This window comes from Budorcas taxicolor, chromosome 4, assembly GCF_023091745.1.
Source record: "Budorcas taxicolor isolate Tak-1 chromosome 4, Takin1.1, whole genome shotgun sequence".
In the NCBI taxonomy this organism is placed as follows: Eukaryota; Metazoa; Chordata; class Mammalia; order Artiodactyla; family Bovidae; genus Budorcas; species Budorcas taxicolor.
In genome coordinates this window covers 87,414,245-87,432,330 of record NC_068913.1, presented here as the reverse complement: position 1 = coordinate 87,432,330, position 18,086 = coordinate 87,414,245, and the positions used below count along the sequence as shown (strand labels likewise).

The 18,086-nt window shown below is 38.9% G+C and overlaps 1 protein-coding gene across 1 annotated transcript in view; it reads right to left on the bottom strand.

Annotated features, from left to right (window-relative positions):
- CPED1 (cadherin like and PC-esterase domain containing 1) overlaps positions 1–18,086 on the bottom strand; it is a 324,989-nt gene that overhangs the window by 224,647 nt on the left and 82,256 nt on the right. The window contains exon 4 of the mRNA XM_052638461.1: positions 13,540–13,615. Coding sequence (XP_052494421.1) covers positions 13,540–13,615 — 76 coding nt within the window. The remainder of the gene's footprint in view (positions 1–13,539; positions 13,616–18,086) is intronic.

The following is an 18,086-nucleotide window of genomic DNA, read 5'->3' as shown; positions in this document are numbered from 1 at the left end:
CTTTTGTCTATTTAGGGGTAAGTCGACCCTTCCATAAGCTACACATTTTCTTCTGAAATGACCATCAACACTGGGATTGTACTGCTGCTATGATTCTCTGCATACTAAGTCGCTTCAGCTGTGTCTGACTCTTTGCCACCCTGTGGACTGTAGCCTGCCAGATCCCCTGTCCATGGGATTCTTTGGGCAAGAATACTGGAGTGGGTTGCCATAACCTTCTCCAGGTGATCTTCCTGACCCAGGAATGGAACCTACATCTCTTGAGTCTCCTGCATTGGCAGGCGGGTTCTTCACCACTAACACCACCATATGACTCTATGGTATCATCAATTAAAATGCCTCAGAAAAAAAGAGAAAATTCCATATTACCGTTAGATGGAGGTAACAGAAATTTAAAAAAAAAATAGTCCCCAAAGTGTGAAGCAGTGAATCACAGGATTTGAATGGGGTTTACCATAAAATAAGAGTCTGTGCATCTCTCCCAGACAGAAGCACACCCAACCCATCATCAAAGAGTAAAGCATATTCCCAAATGATCCTATTCATTCAGTTAATTATACTTCTGCCAAGATATGCATCCTTCCTAATCACAACTTCAACTACAAATGAAGGAGTCTAAGATTCTATTTAGGGAAATAAATGTAATTCACTTTGTTTGTAGCTTGCAGCAACGCTTATTTTGGATTTTTATCAATATATATTTCAACAGGATCTGTCAGACTGGAAGACATTAAATGCCCATTAAAATGTATCAGCCCTAATATACTCTATTATTAATTATTATGATTACAATAAGAAGTTCAACAGACTAGCCATTAGAGCATCATCTTCCCATGAATAATGTGTTATATAACATACACTTTATGAAGCTGTGTGCCTTAAAGCTAATGTATCACTGTAGTGGGTTTTCATTTCTTAATGTTGATGATATCTTACAAGTCAAAAATCAGTTCCCAGTTCCAAAGTTCCATGAAAATGGTCAAGCCACGAGCACTGCAAATCTACTAACATTGTTTTCCTTTTATAACACTTGCAATTTTGTTGTTGTTCAATATCTACCTCTCCCACCAGAAAGAGACTAGGTAAGAGATTCCACATACTATATCCTCCAACACCAAAATCCGTGTGTGTGTGTCTATCTCTCTGTCTCGGCATATATTCACAGGAACAAATGAATCAAAATTATAGAACAGTTCTCCTTTGCTTATTTAGTTTACTCACAAAGCAAGGCAAGTGTATAAGTTTCGGGATTTCACCACTTAAGCAGCTAAATCCTAGAACCTGATCTCATTCTGCACTCTTCTTAATCTAGCTCTTGTAATCTCCAAATAGTGTAACCCCTGATGGCTTAACATAAAGGGCTTTGCCATTCCCGTAAGAAGTTTTTTCCATCTATTTTGAAGTAAGTTATGTTTTGGGGCCTGCTGTAGTCCATGGGGTCACAAATAGTTGGACATGACTGAGTGACTGAATTGACTGACTGAAGTTTTTTGGGGGCGTTTCTTATCAGGATATCAGATTCACTGCTATCATTTCTGTTACAAACACAGTGGATCAGGAAGAAATGACATGGGGAATATTACACTCACTGCTTGGGTGATGTGTTTGCTGAGGCAAGAGCAAACAAACATGGTAGAGTTTATTTTAGAGGACAGTATACTGAGTCATGGAACGTGTCTACACACAGCGAGGAATAAACTATTGATTAATAGTTGCAGGCTGGGCAAACAGGATAAACAAATCTATGAAGTACAAGCAGAGTTTACTGAGTTTTTATTATGTAATGCAAAGGAACCCAGTTTTGTTGTTTAAAGCTGTTTATGCTTTAACAAGTTATTCAGATGCAACGCTACTCTCCTATGTATAGCATAGAAATAAGTAAATGGGGACTTGCTGGAAAGATCTGAATGACAAAAGCGAGGATCTCTCTTATCACCTCTTCTTTTACGGTCTGTTGAAATCAGAATTAATCATCAGAATCATACACACTGTTGAAAGTGGGCTATGCAAGCTTGCTCCTCATGTGTCCCAGTGTCTGGCACAAGATAACAAACTCTCCAAGTGAAATAAATCAATATTACCTACATGATGGCAGGAGATACACAAGTCATGCACCAGAAATGTAAAGTTCACCAAGTCAGTTCAAGTTTAAAAGGTCAGGGCCACTGAACCAAAGAGCAGAGGGATTAATCAGCTCCCTCAGCTCATCGGTCTCAAGTACAGTCTCAGAGATGTCAAGGACTTGCCAAACGTTTACTGGAAAATGGACATGTTGTCCCTTTCACACTGGCCTGATGCCAAAATTGCGAAGTATAACTCCATGCACAGCACCAGAGCAAGAAGCACCTTTGGGTCAATGAGTTTGGTCTAGCTTCTTTCAAAGAAAAAGCGAGCCCCCCAAAGCTCAACATGCTGACCCTCACAGCCTAGTGCCACCAGCCTGCACCGACCCTCCCTCCTATCTTGCCTGTGGCCAGGTGTGAAGCACTTCACAGTATGTATCCCAGACACATCGATAAGCCTGCATCTTAGTTTACGAGATATGCCAAATGGAAGGAAGATTTATGTAGTTTACAACTAACAGGCTATAATAAGCAGCAAATATTTTTTTCCCATTTTCAAGGAAATGAAGCAAGGCGATGCTATCGCTTTCTCAAAATCTCCATTTGATTCTGTCTGTGATTAGTTCATTTAGAGATTTATGGCTCACAGGCAGAATGATCAGTTTTATGGATAGGTCAGACTCAGGAAGTGATCACTGCATTCATATGATTCAACAGTTTCCATGAAATTCTAACTGGTCTGCAATGGAGTCTAAAATTCTTATCCATAGAATTATTATTAGGGGTTGAAGTATACATAATTTTAAAAAAAAGGTATACTTGAAAGGGAAAAGTATAGCTGAATGAACTAATTTCTCATATTAGCTAGCTCTGGAGAGCAGAGAAAGGTCTGAGAACTAGGGTTCAAGGCAGAAAGTAAGAAAGATAAGGAAACATGGGTATTCTCTTACTTTAAAATGAATCAGGTTTCCCTGGTGGCTCAGTGGTAAGGAAACCACCTGTCAATGTAGGAGACATGGGTTTGATCCATGATCCAGGAGGATCCCACACGCTGCGGAGCAAGTAAGTCACCACAAGGATTGAGCCTGTGCTCTAGAGTCTGGCAGACGCAACTACTGAGCCCGTGTGTTGCAACTACTGAAGCCCAACGGGCCTAGAGCCTGTTGCCCGCAACAAGAGAAGCCACCATAAGCAGAAGTCTGTGTATTGCAACTAGAAGAGTAGCCCTCGCTCACCACAACTAGAGAAAAGACCGCACAGCAACAGAGACCCAAAACAGCCAAAAATAAACAAACAAATAAATAAGATTATAAAACGAATCATTTAGGCAGACTGAGATGTCTGCCTGAAGAATTCCATCTGTGCCGTATACTAAGTTGCTTCAGTTGCGTTCAGCTCTTTGTGAATCTGTAGACTGTAGCCCGCCAGGCTCCTCTGTCCATCAGATTCTCCAGTCTAGAATACTGGAGTGAGTCTCCATTTTCTTTTCCAGATCTTCCGAACCCAGGGATCAAATCCGCATCTCTTATGTCTCCTGAGCTAGCAGGTGGGTTCTTTACCACTAGTACCATGGGCTTTATCATAACCAATCAATTAATATTTATCAAAAATTGATAATAACTGACATTCATTCATTTTGTCTGTCCAATATCTTTCTTCCTCTGGGGATCTGTTCTCCTCTCACCAGATGGATCTGGTGAACTACCAATCACAGTTCGTTCCTCTTTCTATCCTTGGCTGTTACAGGCTGAAATGTATCCCCTGAAAATTCATGTTAAAGCCTTAGCTCTCAATATCTCAGAATGTGACTGTGTTTGGAGAAAAAAATCTTTAAAGAGATGATAAAATTAGATGAGGTCATTAGGGTAAAAGCAGGAAAAGTGAAAGTGAAAGATGCTCAGTCATGTCTGACTCTTTGTGACCCCATGGACTATACAGTCCATGGAATTCTCTGGGCCAGAATACTGGAGTGGGTAGCCTTTCCCTTCTCCAGGGGGTCTTCCCAACCCAGGGACTGAACCAAGGTCTCCTGCATTGCAGGCGGATTCTTTCCCAACTGAGCTATCAGGGAAGCCCCAAAGCAGGTACAGGAGAGAGCTACAGCCTCGTGTTAGGACAGTAAAGGGAGCTTGAGCAGAGAGTTAGGCCGGGAGATAATGGGAAACCAGGGAGAAATGTAGGGACCTCAGCCTGTTCAGAGCCTTGAATGTCACCCAGAGGAGTTTGGAGGAGAGAAAGTCAAAATGAAAGTGAAGTCGCTCAGCCATGTCTGACTCTTTGTGACCCCAAGGGCTGTAGCCTACAAGGCTCCTCCATCCATGGGATTTTCCAGGGAAGAGTACTGGAGTGGGTTGCCATTTCCTTCTCCAGGGGATCTTCCCAACCCAGGGATCGGACCCAGGTCTCCCGCATTGTAGGCAGACGCTTTACCATCTGAGCCACCAGGGAGAAGTGGCTAAGAATGCAGACTCCAGACTCATGTGGACTATGTGCAGATATCATTTGTTAGGTGTGTGACACTGAAAAGTTTACTTAATTTCTCTACACTTGAGTAAAATAGGAATAATAATGATGACTACCTCACAGAGACATTGTAAGTACTAAATGAATTAATATATATGTGTATATATGTAAGTATTTTTATAATAAAATATATTATTAATATATATTTTACATAGATCTTGCATACATCGGTAAAATATATAATAATGTAAGATATATATAACATATATTAGGGTTACTTTTCTTCCTTTTATTCTTAAACAATATGGTGTGAATATTTTTCTATGCCAATAGATGTATATCTGCCATCATTTTTAATGTCTTCACAGTTTCCCACTGAAAAATATGCCATGATTTATTCATGCTTGAATTGAATAGTAGTCTAGTATGTAAAAATTGTTCATGAACGGGGAAGGTAGGGAAAATTATGTAGTTTCACTAAATTTAAATTTTCTTCTTTCTTTTTGCTTATCTGTATTTTCTATTCTTTTCATAACGAATGTATCTTACTAGCACAATAACAGCATAAAAAAGGGAAAGGGAACAGGAATTTAAAAATGCATGTCTGATCATTTTTCAAATTTGATTTCTATTTTCCTTCTCATGGTGGCCTAAAATGTTAACAGGACACAGGAAAGAGAAGAACATTTCTACAAACTTCCATGCTTGAAAATAGAAATCACGCTTGATAAATAGAATCCACCCCCACTGACCACTGTTCATGCTCTTTATCCTAAAGTTCCTTATTGAGAGCCATGGTTCCCAGCCCAAAGTCTTCAGAGGATTTTTATGGGTCAGACAGGTGGGAGGCAGTGGCCTTTGGGGGCCACAAGGGGAAAAACAGAAAGGGCAAAGAAGAGGATAAAGAGGGAAGGACCCTACCCTTTTACATCAAACCAAAGTCATTTCTTCCTACATTACATAGGGTTTCTAGGATTTCTGTGTGTGAGGAGGTTTTAAGTGGTTCTTTTTTAAAGACAAAGAAAAACAATCCACCTCACACCCATGCAACCAAGATCAATGCTCTCTCTTTCTGATTTAGGTTTTCTGGCTACAGCTCAGACATCTTCACTTTCTTTCACAGGATCCACAGAAGAAAAATGCTGAAGCACAATGTCAGCAAGAAGTATTGGATTTATTTCCTCTGTCCTGAATGCAGAACCATTAAGATGAAGAAACCTGCCCAGAGAGCTGATCTATAAGAAGCCCTAAAACATTACTGGATAAGAGAAGAGAGACCCCTCTTACCACTCTGTCTCTACTTTGTCCCTAGCCTCCTCTCTAAAGAAATGGTGAACATATATTTAAAGATTGGGGGGTTGAAATGGTACAAAAATACAAGCCTGTACATAAGAAGTGTATATGAATCTCCAGCCTGCATGCCTGAGGAGAACCAACAATGTGATAAAGTGTTAAGTATATTGTTTTAGACAGGAATAAGGTGACCAGTCTCTGGGCTGCAATGATAATCACCCAGAAATGGATATCAGTCATGTAATTTATTGGTATCTTTCTGCTTTGTGTGTGTAATATGATAACAGTTCTCTAGTTCTTTCATGGATACAAATACCTTATTACTCAAAATGGGTAATTATATCTCAGAGGAAGGAGACAGTATTTTCCACTTCTCCTGCCGGCACTCTGCCTCATAGAGCCAACTCAATACTGAATTTGTTCAGTGAGTAAAGGGATAAATCCATCCAAGCATCGCCAAAGCCCTCTAATGATCAGCAGGGTCCCCTTCCACCACTCTATAAAGAGTTATTCGCTCAGTCATGTATGACTCTTTGTGACCCCATGGACTGTAGCCCATCAGGTGCCTCTGTCCATGGAATCTTCCAGGCAAGAATACTGGAGTGAGTAGCCATTCCCTTCTCCAGGGGATCTTTCCAACCCAGAGATGGAACCCAGGTCTCCCGAACTGCAGGCAGATTCTTTACCATCTGTACCACCAGGGAAGCCCTTCCACCACTCTAACCCCCTCCATCAGTTCCTCTCCAGTCTTCCATTTAAAAATATTAGAGGAACTGTAATATACCAGGGATTATGCCCATACACTGGGACTTGAGAACAGGGTGTCTTCGTCCTTGTAGGGAGACAAACATATACGAGTACAACTAAGACACACTGTGACTAGGCTATTCTGGAAGCTTTCACAAGTACAAGTACAATAGAAACAAAGAGGAAAGAAAATGTATCTGTCTCGCCAAATCAGGTGGACTTTACTTGGAAGACAGTCCTGAGTAAAAAGAGCTTAGATTTTCAATATAAAATATATTTACTTCATATTTGCTTCATTTGCAAAACAATATGCTCAACTGGGAAGGAATGTGTCATTTTCTTATCACTTAACTTTTCTGAGACAAACAGCTGAATGACAGATGTAAGCTCCCAGCATCTAACTTGTTTAGCCCAACTGATGGCTTGCTAAAACCACAGGAGACATTCTTTTAGAAACCACACCCAAACCACCCAAATATATCTTGATCATGCAAGAGAGTGTCTTCTCTACTCCACTGAATTGAACAGAGCATTAAGAACCACAATTTGCTTCCATCAGCCTTAGAATGTATGGAAATTCCTCTAATAGTTTCCTGTATTGTGAGTGCTAGGGCTAGTATTCAAAAATTTTAAATGTGTTTTCACAAGTATCCTAGAGGGAAATTAGTACAGAATGCCTCAGGGGGCACTAGCTACTTGTGTTGGTGGTGGCGGCTGAGCTAACAATTGCAGGAGGAATATGATTTTTTTTCCATTTTAGCAAGTGAGGAAGGCATCGAAAGAACAGAGAACTTGTGTGTTTTCTTCAGCGTTTACCATGTGGGAGCAAAGAAGACAGATTGTAAGATTTTTCTGAATTGGTGGCTTCAGAGTTGATGTTTAAGGAAAAATATATACACTTGCAGGGAAATACTCCAAGTGGCAAACTCAGTGGCCCAGGCTTGGTAGGAAAGAAATGCCAAGGGACTTGGAGAAAGTGGCAGAATTAAGACTAACAAAAGTGACCTCTGAGGTTCCAGGCTCAGAGATATTGAAGGAGTGAAAAAGCCAGAAAGCCAGTGATTATAAAGTGGTGAATTAAAGCCTCAAAGATGGATATAGTTGTCTGTAATGCAAATTACTAATCAGCAAGGCTGCTCAAATGGGAGGCTGAAGATGAAAAGAAATGAAGGTCATGGATTTGATGAGATCAAAGAACTGTGATGATGAATGGGTCACTGGTGTGGGCATCAAAACTGACAAGAATGATGGCAGCTCTTAAGTCTCGAGAAAGAGTCAACCCAGGTGATGATTTTTCTTACTGAATATTCTGAATGATCAGGATGTTAACAGATGAGAGGAAGAAGGGGAAGCAAAGAGATGCCAATAATTCCTCCCAACACCAGAGATTAAGGTTTTAGTAGAATACCCAGCTTCACTGTCTTTAGGGATTAGGGATTAGGAAAGAAAGTTACCATTTCATGAGGTGAATGGAAGCTGGAGTTACCAAGTGTGTAGAGAAATGCAAATATGCTAAGAGGAAGGAGCTTAGAGAAGTGTGAGGACACAAAAGCGGGACAAGAAGGACCAGGCTACCGGAGGGTCTGAATGTTAGCGGTAACTGAAGTCTACAGGTCTGAGAAACATGGGGGGACGTTACGTGTCCAACATTGCCGCTCTGTCAAGGTCTATCTTGGCAATGTCACATGGTACTGCCTTGCACCTTCCTATGTTTTCAACTCCTCTTCTTAAAGTCCAGATGACTTACATTAATGAGTCTATACATTTGATGACAAGCCAAATATTGAAAATGCACGGGTCATTTGATCTTACAAGCTTCTGAATTGTTATGAACTTCTTATATCACATACTAGGCTTTCATAAAAACTTGGGTACTTCTGGTCTCAATAAAATCTATCCCTGGCTCAAGTTAGAGCATAAGAGCTTACCTGGGCCTTGCTGTTTAGTCCCTAGAAAGACAGCAGTGAGCAGGCCAAATAAATCTGTTTTATTTCTGAAAGAAATAGGGGGAAAGATCACTCTAGCTAGTGTTTATAATGAACTGGATTATTCAGAAACAAGAAAAGAAATGGGAAGGGTATGAGAGCACGTTGACTTGGACAAGACTGGTCATGGTAGAGATGGAGGAAAGTAGATGGATTCAGTAAGTTTGGGGAGTGAACGGCTTGCTGGTAAACTGAATAGGAATTTGAATGCACTTCCAGAAATTCTACCAATTAGAAATTCATTGGGTTTGCAAACTTCTTTTATAAAAATGCAAATACATGTAAGAGGCTTATGACTGGGGTGAGGGTGTAATTTAGTTTGAATTAGTTCCATCAGCTTACTTTATTCTATCACCTAGCTGAAGTCAGCCATACTAAAGAGGTGAGGGTTTTACTTGGGGAAAGAATGTTTTGCACAAAGAATATAATCGTGTGTGAGACAGAAGTGGAAAGGCAGAAGCATGAAGGCACACTCAGAGGACACAGGGAGGCAGTTCAGCATTTGAGAGCATGGAGAAGAAGCAAACTCTGATGTTCTCTGAAAGTCTGCCTGATTGCCTCATAGAGCTGTGTCCCCAATTTTCTTTAATACTGGGAACCTCATTACTCACATTCTTGTTTGAAGGAGAACATTACTGTAGAGGAAAGGAAAAAAATGAAGTCAATAAAAATTCTCAAATGGTATTAAGCATTGATAATTTCCATGTTGCTTTGTTTAAATTAAAGCTAGTCTACTTGATTCCCTGAAAATATTTCACTGGTGTCATACGATAAACAGAAATTTTTAAACCTAGAATTTTAAAAACAATCACCAATTCCATGTACGATAAATAACTACTACTGGTTGATATTTGAAAATAAGTTCAATTATGTTATTAAAAGATATATTTTATATTTGGTAGTAAATATCTATATTTTTTAAAAGTCCAGGTTTGTTGACATACAACAAAAGAGTTAAACTCTGTTTATCATTTTCCTTTTCCTTTTCTTTTTTTATATATTCACATGTTACTGAACAGATGAGGCCAGAGATCTTAAAATGTTCAAAATGCTATCTTTGAGTACAAGTTTGGGTACATTTCAAATTTCACATGAAAGCTAGTACTCAGAACGAAGATAAAACTGGAAAGAATGAGCAATAGCCAAAACTTTGGCACACTACTAAGCAAGGCTTCTTGGATGACATAAAAGAGAACAAAACCAACTGACAACTCAAATAAAACAGTTTCCCTGGTGTTTTGTTTTGTACTTATTTTTCAAATATAGAAAAGAAATCTTTTTATAAAAAAATGAAACTTAATAAAAAGCAATTTCCCGGTGGTGTGCAGTGGTAAAGAATCCACCTGTCAATGCAGGAGATGCAGGAGACATGGGTTCGATCCCTGGGTTGGGAAGATTCCTTAGAGTAGGAAATGCAGCCCACTCCAGCATTCTTGTCTGGAAAATTCTATGGACAGAGGAGTCTGGAAGTCTATGGTCCATGGGGTCACAAAGAGTCAGACACAACTGAGGACGCATGCATGCACGCACAATAAAAAGCAACAAAAGTCACTAGTAAAAAATTTGGGCCAATGAAAAATTCTGAAGCATTTGTCTTCAAACACAAACACATTAAATGGCAAGATAATAATAAACCTTTGGGCTAGCCAGTAAAAATTCCATGGATTTGTGCCTTTCCATGTGAGTCACAAGTCTAATAGCAGGTACACTCTATGCAGCTGGGATACGGAACAGACCGTGTTAGTCTTACAGGCTGTCTTTAAACTCTCCCCTACATCTGGCTCAGATTCTGTCCTGCCACACTTGCAAGGTCCCATTCAGATTCATCAGGATGATCATCCCTGCCTTCATAGCATCCATGTTGGTACCTACTGCTCAAGATAAAGCCTGGCACAGCATGTCTGTATGGGAAAAGGGCACAGAGGAATTATGGAATCTCACAGTTATTAATAATTGCCAAATGTCTTATTTTTATCGATTAAAAAAAAAAAAGCCTGAAGTGCAAACCAGGCTTCAAATCTTGTTCCAAATTATACATTGATTAAGCTTCAGAACTCAAACCTGTCAGGTATTCTTTTCTGAAATCATTATGAGACACTTCTTCATGTATTTTTCACATTTTTGCATCATTTGCAAACAGAGGCACTAAGAATCTGTTCTGAACTATCTTTTCAAAGATATTTATGCAGCAGATAGTCTTGAAAGATACAGATGGTGTCTGTCTCCAGATCAAAGAGGTTTTGCCCAGTATAACAAAAATAATGGGTCTTTCTGGGGCAAAGGGTAGGCACACTCACGGACCTTATGAACATTCAAACTCTCTAAGCGAGGAGCTCTGCTCTTGAAATGCAAACTACTTAGTATACAGTGTCACCACCTAGACCTCTTCACTTGCCCTGTGGGAGTTGGGATTCACTGAACCACTGCAAATGCTGATAATCTGTCTGCCTCTCTTGCTATAAATAATAAAGTCATTTGTCTCTGACCCAGGAGTCTCCTGTCTTCTGCCAGCTCCCATGAAACTGGCAGGCAGACTTGTGAACTTGGAAGAAGGTGAATTCTGACTCTTCACAGGTTCAGCAGAAACATAAAATTGTAGTGATAATCCATCACATAAAGAGAATAAATATTGAAAGTCCTGTTGTTGGACTTTTCACATCTAGGATGACCCAGTTACCATTTTGGAGTACTATGTGTTAGTATATTAATAGTATGTATATAAATACGTATTAGTTGTCAAATAAAATTATATACACATAATTCCATGGACTATATAGTCCATGGAGTCGCAACTGAGCAACTTTCACTTTCATAGACATACCTGTATACTTAATTTTTTTAATTAAATCTGTGAAATGGGTCTCACTATCCTCACTTTATAGCTAAAAAAAAACAAAACCAACAACAACTCAAATTTAACTCACACACCTTATAGGTGGCAGAGCTAAAAATCTCTGGTTTCAAAATCTGTGTTTTGTCTGTCTCAAAATGGCATAGATCACTTTAGTTTTAAATAAAATGACTAAAGTATATAGTATTATGTTTAGTTTTACCATCTTTTTAATAGTACCTACTTTTTAAAATATTTTTAGGTATAGGCATGATGCTATCTGATCTGTATTCAATATTAAATATTCAGTATTCACAACAAGTAATGTGTTTTTTAATCTTATTAATATTAATGTTACATTGTATACTGTATATTCATAGCCATTGTCTCCAACATAAGCTATTGTTTATAAAGTCTATACCAAAAAACAGTGCTGTAGACCTATTCCTTTAAAGCTACACATCTAAGAAAATTATCTTCAGCTATAGAAAGATAACATTACAGGAGAAATAATTCCATTAAAAAGGCTGTATATTCCAGGAAATTACCTTGTTAGTCACAGAGATGCATAGAAAATTACAAACTAGACAGAGTGAGGAAAAGACTATATATATCTAGAACTTATAGATGATTTTGAGAATAAGAAATGTTTAAAGCAGCAAGTAGACTAAAATTTTTTAACCTTATGGAAGCAAAATGTACTCTTAGATAAGAGTTGTTTGGGGAATTTTTTGGAAACTGGTAATTCATATCTGGCTACAAACAGGCTTTCAATAATATGCTTCTATTCTGCTAACTCCAGTGCTTATCAGTCATTTTGAAATGCAAACAGCAACAAAGAAAAACATACTTTGAAAGTATGTAAGTTCTGTTCAAAATGTAAACAAATGTTTTAAAAATTGACTTAATTAAAGGATTTCTAGATACATATTAATAATGTACTGATGGGAATAATCAGTTTACTTACGTCTCACAAAAACATTTTTTTATAAAATAATATTCACTAAAGTTTACATAAACAAAAGAAAGAGATCATGGAGTCAGTTATAAGTGTCATATAAAATGATTCCTGCATAACCAAGTTTATATATCAATTATTTATTTTAAAGAAAGTGAAAGTGAAGTTGCTCAGTCGTGTCCGACTCTTTGCGACCCGTGGACTGTAGCCCACGAAGCTCCTCCATCCATGGGATTCTCCAGGCAAGAATACTGGAGTGGGTCGCCATTTCCTTCTCCAGGGGATCTTCCCAACCCAGGGATCAAACCCAGGTCTCCCACACTGCAGGCAGACACTTTAACCTCTGCACCACCAAGTACTTTAAATTGAAAGATTAATTGCTAATTTATGACTATTTTAATCTTTGGTAAATGACAATAGAAGACGGTAGTCTTTAGAGTGGGACATATCAACGTGGTACATGTTTGCTGTAGAAGCAGAAACCCCATGGAAAAGCTGATGGGTTAAGATACCAGTTTTATGATTCAATTCAGAAACAAATCAATTTTAAAAACATAATTAAAACTATGTGGATTTAAATATTAATGATATAGTGTAATACTTTCTAGGGACAAACATTAAGTGTGTTTTAAACTAGAAATCTGAGGAACTTTTTCATTGATGAGTTTTCAAGTAGGCTACAACTACATAGGTGAAGACTCATATGCAATCTGGTATTTTCTTTCCACTCTGATACTCTACGAGGAGGAGAGATGGTAATTTTTGTCCCAAATTTCTAAAGTTGTTGAGACAAACTGAGAGACCTCCAGGAAGCAGAAAGAAATTTGTTAAGATTGGAGTCACTTAAATATATTTTTTAAAAACCTCAAGGTTTATATAATTAAGAAGTACTATAATAATTGCTTTTAAAATGAAGCAACAGTTATTTTGAAGACAAATACACAGGAAGAAAAAGAATATTCATCTAGAAATTTAGAAGGCAAAACTAAGAGAAAGAATTTCAACGTTTTGTGCTAGTCCTTATTATCAAGGTCTTTCTCTTTGGCAAAACCTTGTGATTTCTAGAAGATTTGTGAAGGTGGCATTGATGAACAAAGGAGCTTAGTATGCTGATCTGAGGGCTCCTTAGTTGGTGTCTGCTGAGGAAGCCTATATATCTCACAGATTTATGCATAAGGAAACAAATGAAAGATTGATTACCTGGAAATCTTCTAGTGAGTTGACATAATCCTTCCTTTCTGCAAAGCTGATGCTGTATTTCTAGTAACGTGTTTACCTGAAAGAAAAGGGAAAAGTTCTAATGAGTTAAGCATTCATAAACACCCAGGCAAAGAAAACACAAACAGCCCACAGGGTACAGGTATGAAGTATCGTCTATACCGTTCACTCCCTATCTTCAAATCTCTGTAAGTCAGCATTCAAATGCAAAATAATAGAGTGGTTTATTTGATAATAAAAGATAAAAATTGCCCTTAGGAATTTTCAAAATATTTGGGAACATTTTTTAAAACACAGACATACTTCAATGTCATGATACTGAATCACAGACATCTAGTGCTAATGCTTAACCTGTTAGCATTTACAGTTTTCACTCATGCTAAGTTGCTTAGTCGTGTCTGACTCTTTGCAACCTCATGGACTGTAGCCCGCCAGGCTTCTCTGTCCAAGGGATTCTCCAGACAGGTATACTGGAGTGGGTTGCTTTGCCCTCCTACAGGGGAATCTTCCCACCCCAGGGATCAAACCCACATCTCTTATGTCTCCTGCATTAGTAGATGGGTTGCTTACCACTAGCACTGCCCAGGGAGAAGGCAATGGCACCCCACTCCAGTACTCTTGCCTGGAAAATCCCATGGCCGGAGGAGCCTGGTAGGCTGCAGTCCATGGGGTTGCTAAGAGTCAGACACGACTGAGCGACTTCACTTTCACTTTTCACTTTCATGCATTGGAGAAGGAAATGGCAACCCACTCCAGTGTTCTTGCCTAGAGAATCCCAGGGACGAGGAAGCCTGGTGGGCTGCCGTCTATGGGTCACACAGGATCGGACACGACTGAAGCAACTTAGCAGCAGCAGCAGCAGCAGCCCTACCCAGGAGGACCTTTTCATTTCATGCTACGTCTGTGCTGTTGTGTCCTACTCTTTGCGACCCCATGAACTGGTGGCTCCTTGTCCATGGGATTTCCCAGGCAAGAATACTGGAACTGGTTGCCATTTTCTTCTCCAGGGGATCTTCCTGACCCACAGGATGGAACCCATGTCTCCTGTACTGCCGGCAGATTCTTTCCCATTGCACCACTTTTCACATCATAGTGAAGGGTATTTATTGCTTCAAGTATAAAATCCAGTCACGACAAAACTCTATTTTAACAGAAACTTGCTCTTGGGAAGCTTTATAAATGTAGTCATAAATTCAAACACATATTTTAATTTATAAAGAAAAAATACAAACAAACAATTCTTCTCTTTGGAATTTATAGATCAACTAGCTATTCTCAATGGAATCCCCCAAAGAACATCAAATATGGTAACACTTCATTAAAACTAACAGAAAGATTCACTATAAATTAGCTTGAAAATCAGATTCATTTTTGACCAAATATTGATTACTTTCAAATTAATTCAGTCCATCCTAAAAATGTACTGTATTAAGAGTTTCTTTGAGGCCTGCTGACCTGACTGGATAAAAAATTCAGTTGCAGCTGGAGAAAAGAGAAAGAATAAAAAACATGAGTTTTAGTCCCATTTCTGGTGGGTAACACAGTCAGAACCTTGAGCATATCACCTTACTTCTTTTTTTCAATTTCTCCATTTGAAAAATAGAGCCTTGGGTCTCTAAATACCACTTCTGCTCTAAGCTTTGATCAATTCAACAATTCAACCACAAGTTGTAGTTTTTAAAAAATGATTCATTTAAAGTGCTTTGAAACAGTTCATCGATTAAAAGTTTTTTAATCCTCGCAGTCTTGTTAACTCTATCCGTTTATTCAGCAAACTGTAAACTTCAGCTCAGGTCAGGCATAAATTTTTTAATGCTCTGTTTTTTTTTTTTAATTTTTTCAAGGATTGAGTATTTTTTATTCCTCTATAACTTTTAATGCCGAAAATCTCTTCTATTAAAAAAAAACAAAAATTAATTTCTCCTAATAAAACCATTTCTAATATAGTCTCATTTTAATTTCTGAGTGTACATAAAAATAATGTATTTAACTCACGTATATGTAAACTTTCCTATTCAAGTTAGTCTGTGCAAAAGACAGGTCTTCCCAAGTGGTGCTAGTGGTAAAGAACCCGCCTGTTAATGCAGGAGACATGAGACGCAGGTTCAGTCCCTGGGTTGGGAAGATTTCCTGGAGGGGGAAATGGCACACACTCCAGTATTCTTGCCTGGAGAATCTCATGGACAGCAAGCTTGCCGGGCTACATTCCATAGGGTCGCAAAGAGTCAGACACGATTGAAGCAACTTAGTATGTGCATACAAAAGATAAATAACTAGTATGACTCAATCCAGTTACTGAATCTCTACATTTGCAAGATTCCATGTTATGAATATTTTACTGTATTTTTAATTCTTTTAAAAATTTTTTCCCATTTGGGTTATTACAGAATATTGAGCAGAGTTCCCTGTGCTATACAGTAGGTCCTTGGTTATCTGTTTTAAACAGATATTGGTTATCTGTTTTATTTATTTTTTTATTTTTAAATTTTTATTTTTACTTTATTTTACTTTACAATACTGTATTGGTTTTGCCATACATTGACCTGAATCCACCACGGGTGTACATGCGTTCCCAAACATGAACCCCCCTCCCACCTCCCTCCCCATAACATCTCTCTGGGTCATCCCCATGCACCAGCCCCAAACATGCTGTATCCTGCGTCGGACATAGACTGGCGATTCGATTCTTACATGATAGTATACATGTTTCAATGCCATTCTCCCAAATCATCCCACCCTCTCCCTCTCCCTCTGAGTCCAAAAGTCCGTTATACACCTCTGTGTCTTTTTTGCTGTCTTGCATACAGGGTCGTCATTGCCATCTTTCTAAATTCCATATATATGTGTTAGTATACTGTATTGGTGTTTCTCTTTCTGGCTTACTTCACTCTGTATAATCGGCTCCAGTTTCATCCATCTCATCAGAACTGATTCAAATGAATTCTTTTTAACAGCTGAGTAATACTCCACTGTGTATGTGTACCACAGCTTTCTTATCCATTCATCTGCTGATGGACATCTAGGTTGTTTCCATGTCCTGGCTATTATAAACAGTGCTGCGATGAACACTGGGGTACATGTGTCTCTTTCAATTCTGGTTTCCTCGGTGTGTATGCCCAGCAGTGGTTATCTGTTTTAAACATAGACGTATATACATGGGGCTTTCCAGGTGGTGTTACTGGTAAAGATCCTGCCTGCCAATGCAGGAGACATAAGAGACACAGGTTCAATCCCTGGGTTGTGAACATCCCCTGGAGAAGGAAACAACAACCCACTCCACTATCCCTGCCAGGAGAATCTTATGGACAGAGGAGCTTGGTGGGCTACAGTCCATGGGGACACAAAGAGTTGGACACAACTGAAGTGACTTAGCATGCATGTACATGTCAATCCCCCAAACTCCCAGTCTATCCATCCCCTCCCCATCCTTCCTCTCTGGTCACCATAATTCAATCTCTAAGTCTATGAATTTGTTTCTGTTTTGTAGATGAGTTCATTTGTATCTTTAAAGAAATTTTTTTTTTGCATATAAATGATATCATATGATACTTGCCTTTGTCTGACTGCTTCACTTAGTATGATCATCTCCAGGTCCACCATCCATATTGCTGCAAATAGCATTATTTCAATCTTTTTAATGGCCAACTAATATTCCACTGTATGTGTGTACCACATCTATACTGTACTAAAGCCCAGGCTTCAGCAGAACCCATTCTTGGAAACATAGGACTTGAGAAAAGTGGATAGTATACTTTAGATTTTAGGATGTCTACATTTCTCAAATTCAAAAGTGATCACTTTTAGAGTCTAAATGTAGGAAAAGAAGGGCCTTCATAAAACCCTAAAATTTTCAATTCAGAATTCCTAAGAGAGGTTGGAGGGAGGGGACAGACCATTGCAAAGGTCTGGGGAGTCCACCATAGAGGTTTAGTGGTTTTATGTTGTTATTTTTACCACACAAAACACATTTCTAAATTTGATTGTGAAAAGGTTTAAAAGCCCATATACTTGAACCATTTTCCTCCATTTAAGGAAAAAAAAAAAATCACTCAGTCGCTACTGAGTAAATAGAATCTGTAATGACAGAAGGGCCAAGAAAGAGAAGCAGCATTAGCTAAGTAGCAGGAAAGGCTGTGTAAGGGTCCTATTTAAAACCTCCACCCACTTCTTGAAGGGCTCAGGGAAAATGTGCTACTGTTGCAGATGCTTACAACATCCTTTTTATACCATCCTGACTTCTACAAAGTGAAAGAAAGTAAGTGAAGTCGCTCAGTCGTGTCCAAGTGTTTGCGACCCCATGGACTATAGCCTACCATGCTTCCCTCTCTGTCCATGGGATTTTCCAGGCAAGACTACTGGAGTGGGTTGCTATTTCCTTCTCCAGAGGATCTTCCCAATCCAGGGATTGAACCTGGGTCTCCCACATTGTAGTCAGATGCTTTACCATGTGAGCCACCAGGGAAGTCAACTTCTACAGATGGAAAGGAGTTGCAGAGCCCTGGTAAAACGAACTACAGGAACTGAACTAA